The sequence below is a fragment of the Balaenoptera borealis genome (assembly GCF_965194805.1).
Source record: "Balaenoptera borealis genome assembly, chromosome: 5".
In the NCBI taxonomy this organism is placed as follows: Eukaryota; Metazoa; Chordata; class Mammalia; order Artiodactyla; family Balaenopteridae; genus Balaenoptera; species Balaenoptera borealis.
The window spans coordinates 3,483,851-3,500,703 of NC_138862.1; the positions used below are offsets into that span (position 1 = coordinate 3,483,851).

The following is a 16,853-nucleotide window of genomic DNA, read 5'->3' on the forward strand; positions in this document are numbered from 1 at the left end:
TTCGCCCCTGCAGTGCGAGGATCAGAGGAGTGAACACGCGTGAGATGCTCAGAACCAGACCGGACGGATCGTGTGTGTTCAGTAAATGTCGGCGGGCGGCAACGTAGCTTGTGTGATAGCAACGCTTCGTAGCACGGATTCCACCCTCTGAGGGTGTGGGCTGGAGCTGCCTGTCGGTGGCCACATAGAACCAGAACCGAGGCAGCCTCAAACGGGGCTTCTGCTGGAATCCGACACCTGGGTGGGCAGTGCCACTGCTGTTCCTACTGGAGATGGAATTTCTCTTTGGTTTTGTTTCATAAATCTTAGAAGCCTGGCTGCAGACGTAGGACCCATCTGCTTTTTAAATCAACTTGACACGATCTAATTTAGGAGTTAATTCTTTCCAGATTCTGATGACCCTAATCTCATTATTGTCATTTTGATTTCAGCGTAGATGTTAATCTAATTTGAACAACATATATATTTATATATATTATATATGTTATGTAAGATAAGATATATGCGTATGTGGAGATACATATATACACACTCAGAATAGGGGATTGAAGGAATTTTTACTGTGAAGGTTAGCTAGCGTATACAACTTGCTTGGAGGCAGTTGTAAGTTGTCGCGTCTCCTTATGGTTTTGTATCTTAATGGGTGCAGCGCGCAGTCACTGCCCAGGGATTTCTTCTCTGAGGTCGGAGGCTAAGTACCCGTTTTAGCTCAGTAAGGCAACAGTCTTCCAGCCCAAAGCCCAAGTTAACGTGAGACTTCCTCGCCACTGCTTTGGCCGAAGGGGGCGCAGACGGGCCCCCGGCCGCTTGCTGAGGATGCCCGGCTCAGGTGTGCAGGTGGGGCGGCCCCAGGCGCTGGAGCAGCTGCGAGGCGGGAAACATTGAAATGCTGGCAAGTGGCTGAGAATAGACCACCGAGGCTCCAGGTTGTTGCTGGATCGCTGAACGCACGCAAGGTAGCAGGACTGTGGAGCTGGGGCCACTGTCCTTAGGGCAGCAAACCCTGGCTTGAAGCCCTGCTGTGCCGCCGGCCAAGTGGGAAAGGTGCTGTTAGCACATGCAGGCGACAGTGGCCCGGTACATACACCTGCCAGCCCGTCCCCCTGGAGGCCCGGCTCAGCCTCCCTCCGCCGGCTCCCCGCTCCATGTGTCCATCGGTCCGGCCGAGAGGCAGGGGCGGAGGGGGGTCAGAGTGGGCAGGGCAGCGGTGAAGGGTGGAGCTGTCTCCTCCTGACCCCCGCTTTCGTGTGGTCCTTCCAGGGGAGTGGGCGGACGACCTGAGGCATGGCCACGGCGTGTACTACTACGTCAACAATGACAGCTACACCGGGGAGTGGTTTGCTCACCAAAGGTTCGGTTCTCTCCCTGGGCCCACAGATCAGTTCATGTCATGAGCACATGACGGTGACTAAGCAACAGAATCATGACCGGAGAGCCCACTGGCCAGCTCTGCCCCACGGTTCATGGCTTTACGGCCAGCGTGGGAGCAACGTACTGCTGCGCAGGTGCAGATTCCCGGGAACCCACCCAAGGGCCCCAGGCCAAGGAGGGCACAGGAGAACCTTCTGGGGGCTTTGTTGCAGCTCCCAGGAGCCCTGCCTTTTCCCCGAGGCAACCAGCTGACAGGCAGGAGGCCGCCGCTGTCCAGCAGGGATGCGTGCTCTGAGCTTGGGCCACAAGCAGGAGGTGTGCTTCGACTGGGCCCAGATATAGAAGCCACTTGTGAGCGGGCCTCAGTCTAGGCCCCCCTTGATTTAAATGTGTGTCTCATAAACCTGGAAGGGTTTTCACTGCAGCGGAACCAAGTGCATCGCTCTCCTCATCTTCCCCAGGCACGGGCAAGGCACCTACTTCTACGCGGAGACGGGCAGCAAGTACGTGGGTACCTGGGTGAACGGCCAGCAGAAGGGCACGGCCGAGCTCATCCACCTGAACCACAGGTACCAGGGCAAGTTCTTGAACAAAAATGTAAGTCGACGGGCAGCGATGTTTGCCCATGAAATAAGCAATACCGTCCTCCCCGAGCCTGTGTAAATGTGTGAGCAGAAAATAGGACAAACCCAGGCAAACCCTCCCACCCCCTCCAGACAGGGAAACAGGGCAGCCGTGCTGAGCTCCGAGCCTCACTGATGCCCACAGAGGGCAGGGCGGGGGCAGGGGCAGCTCAGCCAGTTTCTCTGCATCTCAGTAACATCCATGCTCTCTCCCAGCAGCGGGAATCATTATAGCACTGGGGGCACCTTGACCTTGTTCTCATGAGTAAATCGGATATGAAATACGTATTTGTCTGGAACGACTGAGCACTTCCTGCAGTTGAGCCTGTGGGTGTTTTGACTTTCTTTCCCCTGGGAGGCCCGCAGCGGGAGCCGCAGGGAGGAACACCCACCAGCTCCTCCCTGGAGCTCCACGCCCACCCACCCGCTCCCTCCAGGTGGTGGTGGGATTGGAGGCCTTGGGTCTGAAGGTTTCCGGTTCGCAGTACCCGTGATGGGTCATATCTGTTTGGAGGACTCTGTGGCCTTGCTCGTCCTTCTTGCCCGAGCCCTGATGGGATGCAGAGAAACCCTGAATAATTTGGAACCTACCTACCACCCTGCATTTGCCACGTAGCCTTGATCAGGGGTTGAGCAGAAACTTTCCCCGAAGAAAGAGTTTGCTGAGCAAATGAAAGGTGTTAAGAGTTTGACAGAGGAACATTTAACTGATTTAACAAAGTAGCCTCAGACCCTTAAAACTCAGTTTTCATTTCCATATAATTCACGCCCTAATTGCAGACTCTACTTTTAGTCTTTGTAAGTGTAGGCACGTTCTCCTTAAATCTGTACACGGAATATGTCATTCCCAGCAAAATCTCATGAGATATTTTTCGGCACACAGAGGTGGGTGGAAGAAAGAGAATTTGATACAAGTTAATTGGAAGGAACCAATGAATGTTGCGAAGCTAGACTCATCTGAGGAATAAGAGCAGACGTGGGGCTTTGTTCTGCTAGTTAGAAAAAGACTTTAAAGTTGTGCAAGAGCTTCTAACTGTGAAACGCCCTGACTCTGGATCCTCCCCACCCAGCTCAAGCATCGCGAAGGCACAGACTTATACGTACAACTTATACAGAATTACAGCATGGGGATTTTAATTACATAAATAGAACCACACTATATCAGGACACAAAAATATACCCCAAGAAACAGCTATCTTTTTGTGCATTCAGAAGTTTTTATATAGGTTAGTTACTGAAATTGCGAAATCTACAGGTATTGATATTTTAAATGATGATTGATACTCCAGTTGACCTGAAAAGCTAAGCCAGTTTATACTCTGGTCAGCAGGATGTGAGAGTCTCTTCATCACTTCTTCCATCAACATTGGATAGTATTAGTCTTTAACATTTTCTTTTCTAATCTGATGGGTAAAAAATGTTATCTCATAGTTTTAATGTGCAATTCCCTGATTCCTGGTGAGGCCCAGCACCTTTACACACTTTTATTGCTGGCTTGACTTTCTTCCTTCAGACAATTACCTGTTCACATCCTTGCTGACAACTTATGAAAGCACACTATAAAGCTTCAATAATGAAAACAGTGTGATACTAAGATAGAGAAACAGAGATCAGTGAAGCAGATTAGAGAGTCCACAGACAGATCGAAGTGTATAAAATAATTCAGCACTTGAAAGGATATCACTTCCAGTTAAAAGGAATGGTGGGGAGAAGTCAAGAAATGGTGCTGGGACAGCTTGATGACCATTTGGGAGAAAAAATAAAACCAAAGTTTGTCCTCCAGCATGTAGATGAAGATACTTACTAGAAGAAATCAAGATTTAAATGCAAACAAGAAAGTCACAGATAGAAGAATATTTATGACCTTTGGAATGAGGAAGAGGACTTTCTATACAGAAATAGAAAGGAAAAACCAAGAGATTTCACTTGATAAAAATAATCCAATATAGATTAGAGAACACCATAAAGAAAATTTAAAAGATATCTGACAAATGGGGTTGGGATATTTGTAACATTTAATTTGTAAAGCACTTAATCAATGTGATTTAAATTTCAAAAATGTTGAAAAAAAATTCAGCCTTACTAATAACTTAAGAGGTGTGACTTAAAATGATGAGGTCCTGTTTTTTACATATATATAAAAAATGTAAAAGTATAACAAATGTTAAGCCCAGAAAAAATAAGGGTTTGCAGACGAGAGGCTCTTTAGTGCTGTTGTGGGAAAGAAAATTATTAGAGCCTTATTCTGGTTAAAAAATATATATATATGTATATATAAAACGCATACTTTTGTCCAGAAATTCAACTTCTGAAAATTTACCCCGAGGAAAATGTCAAGGGTGGACCTAAAGATTTAACTCAGAATATGTTTACCATAGCATTTTTTGTCAAAGTATCAGCATACCAAATATCAACAATAGTAAGTGAGTAAAACAGATTATAATTCTGTGATGAAATAACATACCAGGTTGAAAACTGATGTTATGGAAGAATATCTGTGATATGGGAAGTCATTCATGCCCTATATCTAAGTAAAAATAGAATAAGAGTCAGCACGTGTAGTTACGGTCAGATTTTTATTTTTTTAAAAAAATCTCTGTATTAGAAATAAGGTTACAGAGACTACATCAAAATATTAGTAGTTCTAACACAATATTGTAGATCAACTATATTTAGATAAAAATTTTAAAAATATCAGTAGTACTATTTTTAGCTAGTTTGACTGTGAGGGTCAACTAAGTGAAATTTTTGTCATAAATACATTACTTTTATAAAGAGATAAAATGTAGTTAAAGTTTTTTTTAAAACAAACAAAAGGGGACCTATACTTTGCATTCCATTAGTCATTAGTTCACAAAAGCATCTTTAATCCGTACTGAATTTTCCCCAGTTCCATGATTTGGAGTAGGTTTTATGAAAGTCACACTTATAAAGCATTTTGTACTTTCTACTGGGTGTTGACGCTCAAGAGTGAAGTATTTCTTGGTTTCTCTTTGCTCGTAGCCCATTGGCCCTGGAAAGTACGTGTTTGATATTGGCTGTGAACAGCACGGGGAATATCGCTTAACAGACGTGGTAGGTTGCAGAGTCTATATCACTCCTACGTTCATAGGCAAACGAGCTGCTCGGTGATACTGATCCTACAGATCTGTGTCAGGACCAATTGCCCTAAGGGAGTATAGGAAAGGGGGTTGGGCAGAAGGGGAAGCTGGGTTCTGACAGGACCCCATGGGAGCTCTGAAATGGGATGACCCTTCAAAGTGTCCTGAATGGAGGCCAGGACCTTTGACCCACATGTGGACCAGTCACCGGCTGTGGGCTGCCCGTGGACAGGGGCATGAAACCTGGACGATGTGGCCTCCTTTGATGGAGGGCAGTTCCTGGGAGGAACTCTGTTATGAGCAACCAGCTGCCAACACCCCCAGGAGCTGGAGGAGTGAGCGCCTGATGGTGGTGGTGGGGGGGGGCGGGAGATCACGTGATCACACAGGCACCAATGAGAGAGCAGACACCCCTGAGGGCGGTTCTCAAAGCGCAGTCCCGGTGTGCAGCTTTGGCCCTACCTGGGAATCTGTTTGAAATGCAGAGTTTTGGGCCGCACCCCCTTCTTCCTGAATCAGAAACTCAGGCTGGGGCCAGCGATCTGGACTTCAACAACCCCTCCACGGGATTCTGGTGCAGTTCAAGTTTGAGCACCACCGTCCTGGAGAAACTCAGACATTTGGACACGGAGGAGAGCAGTGTATTTCTGAGTGACTCAATGAAAGTAATAGGCAGGGGTCTGTCACTCTTTGTCACAGGTATTATCGTCTTTGTGACCGTGAAGTTTTCCATATTTATAGATTGATGTTCAATCTTTGGAGTTTTGTGATAGTTACAAAACTGAGAAGTAGACCAATATGCTTGGTAAGATTGACACGTGTTGGCTGTTAACCTTTGTCGGAATTATTCATTATTATAAATTATTCCACATTTGGAACTGATTAACTTTGTCTACTTTCACTGCATTTTATTTTTCTCTCCATAATCCTTGAGACTAGAGCTTCAGGGTTTATGCCCTTCCATGTCATTACATGGATGTCTTTGGGTGTTTTTAGGCCTTTTCTTACAATGATGTTGATACCGAAACTTGGCCTCTGTACACCTGTGCTGAATCGAATCTCAGAGACAGAGTTTTGGGTGAAGCAGAAAAGAATAGCTTTACTGCTTTGCCAGGCAAAGGGGGACACAGTGAGCTAATGCCCTCAAAACTGTGTGTCCCAACCTGCTGGAATTTGGTGAGGAGTTTTATAGCAATGGTTCAAGGGCGGAGCTGCTGATAAGGATCAGGGTGTGTGCAGGGCCTGCACTCCTTTAATCTGGCCTCAGGTGGTCTCCTGATGAGCTTCTCAAGGTTATCAAACTGTGACCTTCTCTCTGGAATGAACAATGTTGCATCAACTAGTTAACATCTTCCATTTCTTGGGGGTTTTAGTTCTGCAGAAGAGCTCAAAGACACTGTTTTGTGTATCCCTTGAGGCAGAACCAGGACCCTGCCCCAAGGCTGCACCACTGTTTCTTGGCTCCTCCCCCCTTATCTCTGCATCCCCTCCCTTTCCTGATTAGTAACTGCTTGAACCTGCCCTTTGGAACTCAGGGAAGGTCATGGAGGCTGGGGCCTATTCCCTAAAACAAGAAACGGGGGACACAGGAAGGCTTTCGTGTCCAGGAGCCCCACAGGGTCCTGCTCAGTTTCAATGTTTGCTTTGTTATGTTTAGAGAATCTTAGAGCTGAAATGTGGCTGAGCGGTTGCAAAGGGCACTTAGTCCTGGTCACTTCTGAACTGGGAAGCGTTACGTCTGAAAGCCTTTTGTGCCGGCAGTGGAATGAGTACGGGAGCTGTGTTGCCCTCACCTTCGTGTCTCATCCTCGTTCTTTCAAGATCCATTTTCAGCCCTTGGATTATACCATGGAGAGTTGGCAATCACTCCGATCACTGAATCCTGTTATAAAAATGCCCAAATGCAATTCAAAACCTGTCCCGTCTCCCCTCACTTTAAATATCCCATGCATGTTGGTCAAGTTACATTTTTTTAACTTAGGAAAGAGGAGAAGAGGAAGAGGAGGAGGAGACACTGGTAACTGTCGTTCCAAAATGGAAAGTGACCAAAATCACAGAATTGGCCTTGTGGACCCCGACCCTCCCCCAGGAGCAGCCCGCTGCAGATGGACCAGGCCAGGGGGAGGCCCCAGGAGCTGAGGGTATGGAGGCCCAGGGGGGCAGATGGAGTAGGGCTCTCCGGGAAGCAGGCTCTGAGTCTCTCCCCTTGGTCAGTGATTGGCCGTGGGTGTGACCTGGGCAAGGCTCTGACAGCAGCTGGGGTGACAGGTCCTTCCTAAAGGGGATCTGGACAGCATTTCTCTGTGACCGTCACAGGGGGCTTCCTAAGAAGTCCTCAGGGGGCCATGGAGTGTCGAAGGTTACACTGGGCAGGAGCCCTTCTGTTGCAAGTGATTGAAGACCAATTCCAATTGGCCTAAGTGGAAAAATACTGATACTGATTCATTGGTTCCTACAACTGGAGCGGTGGGGGTGAGACAGCCTCAGGTGTGGCTGGATCAGGTCTCCACGCTCAGATCTCCACTCCTGTGCACTGGCTCTGCTTGCCAGCACCCTCTTCCCTTTGGCGACCAAAGCTCAGTGACTTTATCAGATTGCCACCCAATCCGCTCAAGAACCCTAGGGAACAGAGAGCTTCTTTCTCTGTATGCTCATCAAAACCCTTGGGATATATATTGTGTACTTAATATAACAAGCCCTTGGGAATTAGTGTTTCAGACCAGTGATGCCCATCCCTGAACCTGTCACTGTGATGGGGATGAGGGAGCAGATGCCAGGCCTGGGTGGAGCTGTGACTCTGAGTTGGGGGGTGGTCCCCTGATGGAGAAGCGGGCACTGCTGTCAGCAGGGTGGGTGCGGCAAGGCGCCTGCTGATACCCTTTCCCTTTGTTCCATCTCAGGCGGGGGAGAGCCGGCCGAGGAGGTCCAGCCTCTGACTGACGTGTCAGAGGGGGAATTAGATTCAATGCAGCCCGGAGAGGAGGAGGGAGACACCAGCAGGGAGGACGGAGAGGAGTTCCGCTATGACAGCTTAGACCAGGGTGAGCTTGCGCTCTGGGGGCCCGGAGGGCGGGAGGGAGGAAGGCACCAGGCACACCGGGGTGGGCGCAGGGTTTTCTCTGCCTTTGACCGAGGCCGTCCTTGGATGGGATGTCTCAGAGGACCTTCCCTGGGAATGTCGCTCCTTCTTAGGTATCCTGGTAGGGACAACCGTGTGATGCATGTTCTCTCTAACTTGGTCCTTGCTAATCTGCATTTCACCAATACGGCACGCCTTGGGCTGCAGGTCCCAGTCGATTGATCCCGTGGCTTCATTTTACTACACGATTTTCACCTTTATAATGCTTTATAATAATGCATGTATAATAATATAGAGCAAACACCTTCAAAATTTAAACGCTTTTACCATTTAATTTTTCAGCATTAATACACACAAATGCTCTTACGGGGGTGTGGGAGGAGGGTGGGAAGCGTGGAGTACAGCTTCCATAGAGATCAGAGTTCCAACAGTGTTACTTATAAATTATAGCCCAGCAATTTAACTTACTGAGCAGTGTGCGCAGGCAAAAGATAATGCTGGACCTTACTCTCACTTATATGGATATTCTTTGTCTCAGCATTTACTCTGAATAAGCCTTTTGCTTAGTTTATTACCGGTACCAAAAGGAAAACTATAAAAGTCTGTATAAGATAAAATTTAACATTCCATGATTTTGCCTGATAAATAGAAATGTTTAATATTCATAATACCTATTGCAAAAGATCTGCTAGCAAATCATGCATTTTTAAATAGAAAAAAGGTAATACACTCACATTTCCTTTTTCTTCCCAGGAAACATTAGTTTTGAAGAAGAGGAAGTCAGACAGCCAGAACTGCTGGATTAAGATGAAGCAAAAGCCAGAATGGTAGGAGATTGAGTCTTAAAGATGCTTCTGTTACCAGGGTAGTTATTACTAATCTATCACTAATCTTTCTTACTTAGTTGTTTGTTAAGATGTTTTACAATTGTGAATAAATTTCTTCATTATCCTTAGTTTATGAAATAGCCTCTGCTTCCAGTTCTTTAAAAGTTACCAGGTTGGGACTTCCCTGGTGTCACAGTGGTAAAGAATCTGCCTGCCAATGCAGGGGACACGGGTTCGATCCCTTGTCCAGGAAGATCCCACATGCTGTGGAGCAACTAAGCCTGTGTGCCACAACTACTGAGCCCACGTGCCACAACTAATGAAGCCCGCGTGCCTAGAGCTCGTGCTCCACAACAAGAGAAGCCACCAGCCCCTGCTAGCCGCAACTAGAGAAAGGCCGTGTGCAGCAATGAAGACCCAACGCAGACAAAAAAAAAAAAAAAATTGCCAGGTTATTTTGCCATGAATTTTTTAGTGCTGTTTTCTCCTAGGAGAAAGAAAAATATCATATGACTGTAACTCTGCTGAAGATGGTTAATGGAAATGGATTCTGGCTAAGTTAGCTGAGTGACTAGATAGTGAAGTCCCTCTCTCAAATTACCCTCAAGCGAGCCAGGAAAACACCTAGAAAATAAGAATTCCTGTGTGCAATGCTCATAAAACACAACGTAATAAATGCATGTCAGGCTTGGGTAAGAAACCCTCAGGTGCCTCTGGAGGGGGCACTCCCGTCCGTTCTGCGCCTTCGGCATCCTGGGGTGGGCTTTGGGGCTCCCTGCCAGGAGGTCCCCACAAAAGGCTGAGGGGCAGGGCTGACCATAGGGGTGGCTTTGGCCTGTGTGTACACTCTTCAGGCCTCCCGGTGGGCTGTGGGCTGACACCTAGGTCACATCCAAGTTCCTTGAGTATGGGCCCAGCTTGTTTTATTGTGTTTTGCTTTATTGCATTTTGCAGATACTGTGTTTTTTTACAGATTGAAGGTTTGGGGCAAGCCTGTGTCAAGCAAGTCTACTGGCACCATCTTTCCAAGAGCATTTGCTCACTTCACGTCTCTGGGTCACATTTTGGTAATTCTCACAATATTTCAAATTTTTCATTATTTTTATATTTGTTGTGGTGATCTGTGATCTTTTTTTTTTTAAATGAGTACAGCAAAGTGATTCAGATATATATATATATATATATATATATATATATATATATATATATGCTTTTTCAAATTCTTTTCCCATATAGCTTATTACAAAATATTGAGTAGAGTTCCCTGTGCTCTACAGTAGGTCCTTGTTGGTTACCTATTTTATATATAGCAGTGTGTATCTGCTAAGCCCAAACTCCTAATTTGTCCCTCCCCCCACCTTTCCCCTTTGGTAACCATACGTTTGTTTTGTATGTCCGTGAGGAGTCTATTTCTGTTTTGTAAATAAGTTCATTTGTATCTTTTTTTTTTGGATTCCACATATAAGCGATATCATATGATATTTGTCTTTCTCTGTCTGACTTACTTCACTTAGCATGATAAGCTCTAGGTCCATCCGTTGCTACAAATGGCATGATTTCATTCTTTTCTTATGGCTGAGTGATAGTTCCGGTGATCAGTGATCTCTGACGTGACTATTGCCACTGTTTTGGGACACCATGAGCTGCACCCATGTAAGACGGCCAACTAAATGGATCAATGTTGTGTGTGTTCTGACTGCTCCACTGACCAGCTTTCGTCCCATCCCTCCCTCTCTTTGGGCCTCCCTGTTCCCTGAGACACAACAATATTGAAATTAGGCCATTTAATAACCCTACAATGGCCTTTAAGTGTTCAAGAGAAATAAGAGTCACATGTCTCTCACTTTAAATCAAAAGCTAGAAATGATGACGCTTAGTGAGGAAGGCATGTTGAAAGCCGAGACAGGCCAAAAGCTAGATCTCTTGCACCAAACAGCCAAGTGGTGGATGCAAAGGAAAAGTTCTTGGAGGAGATGAAAAGTGCTGCCCCAGTGAACACACGAATGATGAGAAAGCGAAACAGCTTTATTGCCGGTATGGAGAAAGTTTTACTCGTCAGGATAGAAGATCAAACCAGCCACAATATTCTCTTAAGCCAGAGCCTAATCTAGAGCCAGGCCCTAACTCTCTTCCATTCTGTGAAGGCTAAAAGAGGTGAGCAAGCTGCAGAAGAAAAGTCTGAAGCCAGCAGAGGTTGGTTCATGAGGTTTAAGGAAGAAGCCGTCTCCTAACATAGAAGTAGGAGATAAAGCAGCAAGTGCTGATGTGGAAGCTGCAGCAGGTTATCCAGAAGGTCTAGCTAAGTAATCAATGAAGGCGGCTACATCTGTTATCCAGCGTAGACAGAACAGCCTGCATTGGAAGAAGATGCCATCTAGGAGTTTCATACTAGAGAGGAGAGGTCAGTGACTGGCTTCAAAGCTTCAGAGGACAGGCTGACTCTCTCGTTAGGGGCTAATGCAGTTAGTGACTTGCAGTTGAAGCCATTGCTCGTTTGACATTCTGAAAATCCTAGGACCCTTAAGAATTATGCTAAATCTACTCTGTCTGTGCTCTGTAAATGCAACGACAAAACCTGGATGACAGCACACCTGTTTACAACATGGGTTACCGAAGATTTTAAGCCCACTGTTGAGACCTGCTGCTCAGAGAAAAAGATTCCTTTCAAAATATTACTGCTCATTGACAAGGCACCTGGTCACCCGAGAGCTCTGATGGAGATGGACAATGAGATGAGTGTTGTTTTCATGACTACTAACACAACAGCCATTCTTCAGTCCATGGATTAAGGAGTAATTTCAGCTTTCAAGTCTTATTATTTAAGAAATACATTTCGGAAGGCTGTAGTTGCCATAGATGCTAGTTCCTCTGATGGATCTGGGCAAAGGAAATCGCAAACCTTCTGGAAAGGGTTCACCATCTTAGATGCCATTAATAACATTCGTGATTCATGGGAAGAGGTCAGAGCATCAGCATTAACAGGAGTTTGGAAGAAGTTGATTCCAGCCCTCATGGATGACTTTGAGGAGTTCAAGACCTCAGTGGACGAAGTAACTGCAGATGTGGTGGAAACAGCAAGAGAAGTAGAATTAGAAGTGGAGCCTGAAGATGGGACTGAATTGCTGCAATTTCATGATAGAACTTAATCAGTCGAGGAGTTGCTTCTTATGGATGAGCAAAGAAAGTGGTTCCTTGAGATGGAATCTTACTCCTGGTGAAGATACTGTGGAGACTGTTGAAACGACAACAAAGGATTTAGAATGTGACATAAACTTGGCTGATAAGGCAGCTGCAGGATTTGAGAGGACTGACTCCAACTTTGAAAGAAGTTCTACTGCGGGCAAAATGCTATCACACAGCACTGCTGCTACAGAGAAATCACTCGTGAAAGGAAGAGTCAACTGACGTGGCAAACGTCATTGGCGTCTTACTTTAAAAACTGCCACAGCTGCTCCAAATTTCAGCTGCCACCACCCCGATCAGCCAGCAGCCATCAACATCCAAGCAAGACCCTCCACCAGCAACAAGATTTTGACTCGTGGAAGGCTCAGATGACGGTTAGCAATAAAATATTTTAAAATTAGGGTACGTACACTGATTTTTATTTTTAAAATTTTTTTATTGGAGTAGAGTTGATTTACAACGTTGTGTTCATTTCTGCTGTACAGCAAAGTGAGTCAGTTATACACATACATGTATCCACTCTTTTTTAGCTTCTTTTCCCATATAGCTCATTACAGAGTATGGAGTAGAGTTCCCTGTGCTCTACATGGTTGACCCTGGTTCCCTGTGCTATAATCAGCGTCCTTATTACTTACCTGTTTTATATGTAGTGGTGTGTATATGTCATCCCAATCTCCCAGTTTATCCCTCCCTGCCCCTCTCCCCCACCTTCCCTCCCAGTAACCATAAGTTTGTTTCTCACATCTGTGACTCTATTTCTGTTCTGTAAACAAGTTCATTTGTACCAGTTTTTTTCGATTCCAGTTATAAGCATATCATATTTGTCTTTCTCTGTCTGGCTTACTTCACTCAGTATGACAATCTCTAGGTCCATCCATGTTGCTGCAAATGGCATTATTCATTCTTTTTTTAATGGCTGAGTAATATTCCATTGTATATATGTACCACATCTACTTTATCCATTCCTCCTTTGATGGACATTTAGGTTGCTTCCATGTCCAGGCTATCGTAAATAGTGCTGCAATGAACACTGGGGTGCATGTATCTTTTCAAATTATAGTTTTCTCTGGATATACGCCCAGGTGTGGGATTGCTAATTTTAGTTTTTTAAGGAAACTCTGTACTGTTCTCCATAATGTTTGTACCAATTTACATTCCCACCAACATAAATTGTTTTTCTAGGGCTATTGCACACTTAATAGACTGCAGTATAGTGTAAACGTAACTTTTATATGCACTGGGAAACCAAAAAATTCACGTGACCAGCTTTACCTCGATGTTCGCTTTATTGCTGTCATCTGGAACCAAACCTGCAGTCTCTCTGAGGTCTGCCTGCGTTGGTCCCTCCTGGCCCCGCCTTTCTCTCCCAGCACCAGTTCAGGCCCCACTGCTCTGAAATCATGAACTCCGGAGGAGCCGCTGCCTCCCATTTCTCCAGCTCGGCTTCACCCATCCTCCCCTGTTCCCAGAGTCACTCAGAGGGCAAGGGTCTCCAGCTCACCTCAAAATGTCCTTGGGAACCGGTCTGCCCAACCCCAGGTCATGCACTGCATCTGGTGGTTATGCCCCTGAACGTGGGGCCTCTGTAAGAAAAAGCACACAGCACTATGGGTATAAAGTTACATGAAGCAAATATTTATTCAGAATGAGGAATTTCAAAATGATTATAAGCCGAAAGGTGACAAATCCACATACAGCACAACTAGGAAACTGTCAGACTACTGTTACTAATTCATTGCCTAATACAATTCTCTAGTATTTCTTTTCCTACATTTTTTTCGCCAGCATGTTGTTTGATTGCCTCTTCTTACGACAGTAATTTTGTAAGGTTTTCTATAGGGACATTAGCAAGAAAATTAGTTGTTCCTTGAGTGTGGTTTATGAAATACCAGTGGTTGAGGGGCACAAAACACTTATCTTCCCCTGCTCACGAAATTGCTCCAGCTTGCATTTCAAACAAGCACTCTGATAAACCCCATTGCATGTGGGTCCCTCAAAAATTGTATATGTTGCGATTAACATACATACACTACTATACATAAAATAGGTAAACAACAAGGACCTACTGTATAGCACAGGGAACCATAGTCAGTATTTTGTAATAACCTACAAAGGAAAAGAATCTGAAAAAGAATATATATATATATATATATATATATATATATATATATATATATATATATATATATATATATCACTGAATCAGTTTGCTGTATACTTGAAACTAGCACAACATTGTAAATTACCAATACTTCAATAAAAAAAATAAATTGTATACATTGTATCATCATATTCCCCACAGTAGATACTCTGTTTTGATCTGGCATCAGTAATAACCTCCCTTACAGCTTTGCACATCTGATGATTGAAATAATTTCCCATAGCCTGGAGCCTGTACTCCTTCTCCACTCCCACATCTATGGTGCTGGACTCACCAGACAAGTTCAGACTGAGACTTGACCTTTGACCCCACGCCCTGGGGTGTCAGAAGCCTGGGTAAGTTATCAAAATGGCTGGCAGGAGTGTTTCTGGAAGCTTTTCCAGAACAGCTAGCAATGACAGAACTACACGTGGAAGTTACTGCAAACCTGTCACAGATACATATATTCTACCAAACCCAAACTCCTAAGTCTATCCTTAATTCAGCTCACTCAATGCTCCCTTAAATGGATTCTAAAAATGCCCCTGATTGTTCAAGTGACCCCATCGTGAGGACGTGTCTGAATGAGCCAGGAGAAAAAGAGACGGAGGATGCAGGAGATTATGGTTAAAATACTTTGCTTCCGCAACTACACAAAAAAAGTCACCACTTGATTGCACAGTCAGGGTCTCGGAAGGGCCCAGGTTGGTGAGCTTCATGATAAATCCCCTCTGCCCTTCACACTCTATTTTGTACAGTCCCTCTCAAGTCACTGGGGTATTTTGGTTTTGTTTTTTATAATTTTTTTTTAGCATCACTGGTTTTGAAGAAACTGAGCCACTCCCTGGCAGAATATCTGACCTTCTCCATGTGTTTGGATTCTCTTAGCTTGTTCTTCTGTCCCCGTATTTCTTATGTTCTAGAAGTTACAGCTAAAGGCGTGATGATTCAGCGTTTGTGGTCGTGTGTACTCCCCACTTCATTCATCAGAAGGTGTGGTGAACCTGGTTGACCACTGTCATGGCTGACCCTGGTCTAGCACAGTGGCCGATACCTCTCTGGTCCCCTTGCTGCTCAAAGTTGTGTGCCTGGTGGGACTCTGGCTCTGTGTGTACGTCCAATTCCCCATCAGTCACTTACCTGACAGTTCCAACACTAGTTGATAACCTTTGTCTGAGTTAATTTCATTATTGTCTTGGTTTCCTAGGGCTGCTGTACAAATTACCACAAACTGGGTGGCTTTAAACAACTAAAACTTATTCTCCCACAGTTCTGGAGGCCAGACATTCAAAACTGAGGTCTCGGCAGGGCCGTGCTCCCTCAGAGGCCCCGGAGGAGGATCCTTCCTGCCGTTTCAGCTTCTGGTGGCTCCCATGTCCCTTGACTCGTGGCCACGTCACCGCGTCGATGCCTCCTTTTACATCTGTATCAAACCTCCCTCTGTCTCTCTTACAAGGACATGTGTGATTAGGTTTAGGGCTCTCCTGGATGATCCAGGATAATCTCAAAATCTTTAATCACATCGGCAGAGATCCTTTTTCCGAATGAGGTAACATTCATAGGTTCCAGGGATTAGGACCTGCTATCTTTGGGGCCACCATTCAGCCCACTACAATTACGGTTTAAAAAAATGGTTTTTCTAACTACTGTTCCTTCTGCATTTATCAGGCTGTAAAATATGCGTTTATTTGGTTCCCATGAAATACAGTCCTCCTGGGAAGCCAGGGTAAATACTTAATTCCTTCCTTTGAATTACCAATTTTAAAAGCAAGACATTAGTTCAATAAATGCTTCAAATGGTAACAGATTAGTTTGTTCTGGACCTCTCTTTTTTGAGCAGTCATCATGGACTTATGGATTTCCATTGACTCCATGTGTTTTAATCCACTACAATTCTTATTCTTTATCACGCTGAAACAGACACAACTTTGGCCAGTGGTAGCTCTTCATGCTAGCTTCTGGTCCTTTGGGCACAATTCTGTTAGTCCTTGAAAATTTCATTACATTTTCCTCAGTGGTTTTATAATTTATTTTTATATAATTTCAAATTTACAAAAACATTGCAAGAATAGTAAAAGGAACTCCCGTATACTCCTTAACCAGGCTCAGCAATTACTTAGTTACTTACATCTTTGCCCCATTTGCTTTAGAGACAGAAGAAGAGAGAGAATAGTATGTATAGTATCTATATAGTATATATACTATATACTATAGTGTATATATACTATAGATATACTATATATATCTATACACATACTATTTTATATATATACATACTATTATATATATTATATATAGTATATATTATATACTATAATAGTATATTAATAATATAATAGTATAGTATATTATATACTATTATTTGTATATATATTATATATGTATATATACTATATACATGTGTATATATATACATGTATATATACATACTGTGTATACAGTATATATACATATATAGTATATATATATACACTATTTCTTCAGAACCATTTGAATGTAAGATATGTCTAAGTTTTTCAGTGTAGTTTT

At 44.3% G+C, this 16,853-nt stretch overlaps 1 protein-coding gene across 5 annotated transcripts in view; it reads left to right on the plus strand.

Annotated features, from left to right (window-relative positions):
• RSPH1 (radial spoke head component 1) overlaps positions 1–16,853 on the plus strand; it is a 46,197-nt gene that overhangs the window by 3,785 nt on the left and 25,559 nt on the right. For 2 of the 5 annotated variants that reach the window (XM_082392886.1, XM_082392883.1), the window contains 6 exons: positions 1,261–1,351; positions 1,833–1,968; positions 4,998–5,069; positions 7,077–7,236; positions 7,996–8,136; positions 8,928–9,139. In XM_082392886.1, the coding sequence (XP_082249012.1) occupies positions 1,261–1,351; positions 1,833–1,968; positions 4,998–5,069; positions 7,077–7,236; positions 7,996–8,136; positions 8,928–8,980 (653 nt within the window). In that variant the 3' untranslated portion in view covers positions 8,981–9,139. The other 3 variants (XM_082392885.1, XM_082392884.1, XM_082392887.1) reach the window with 3 other exon arrangements.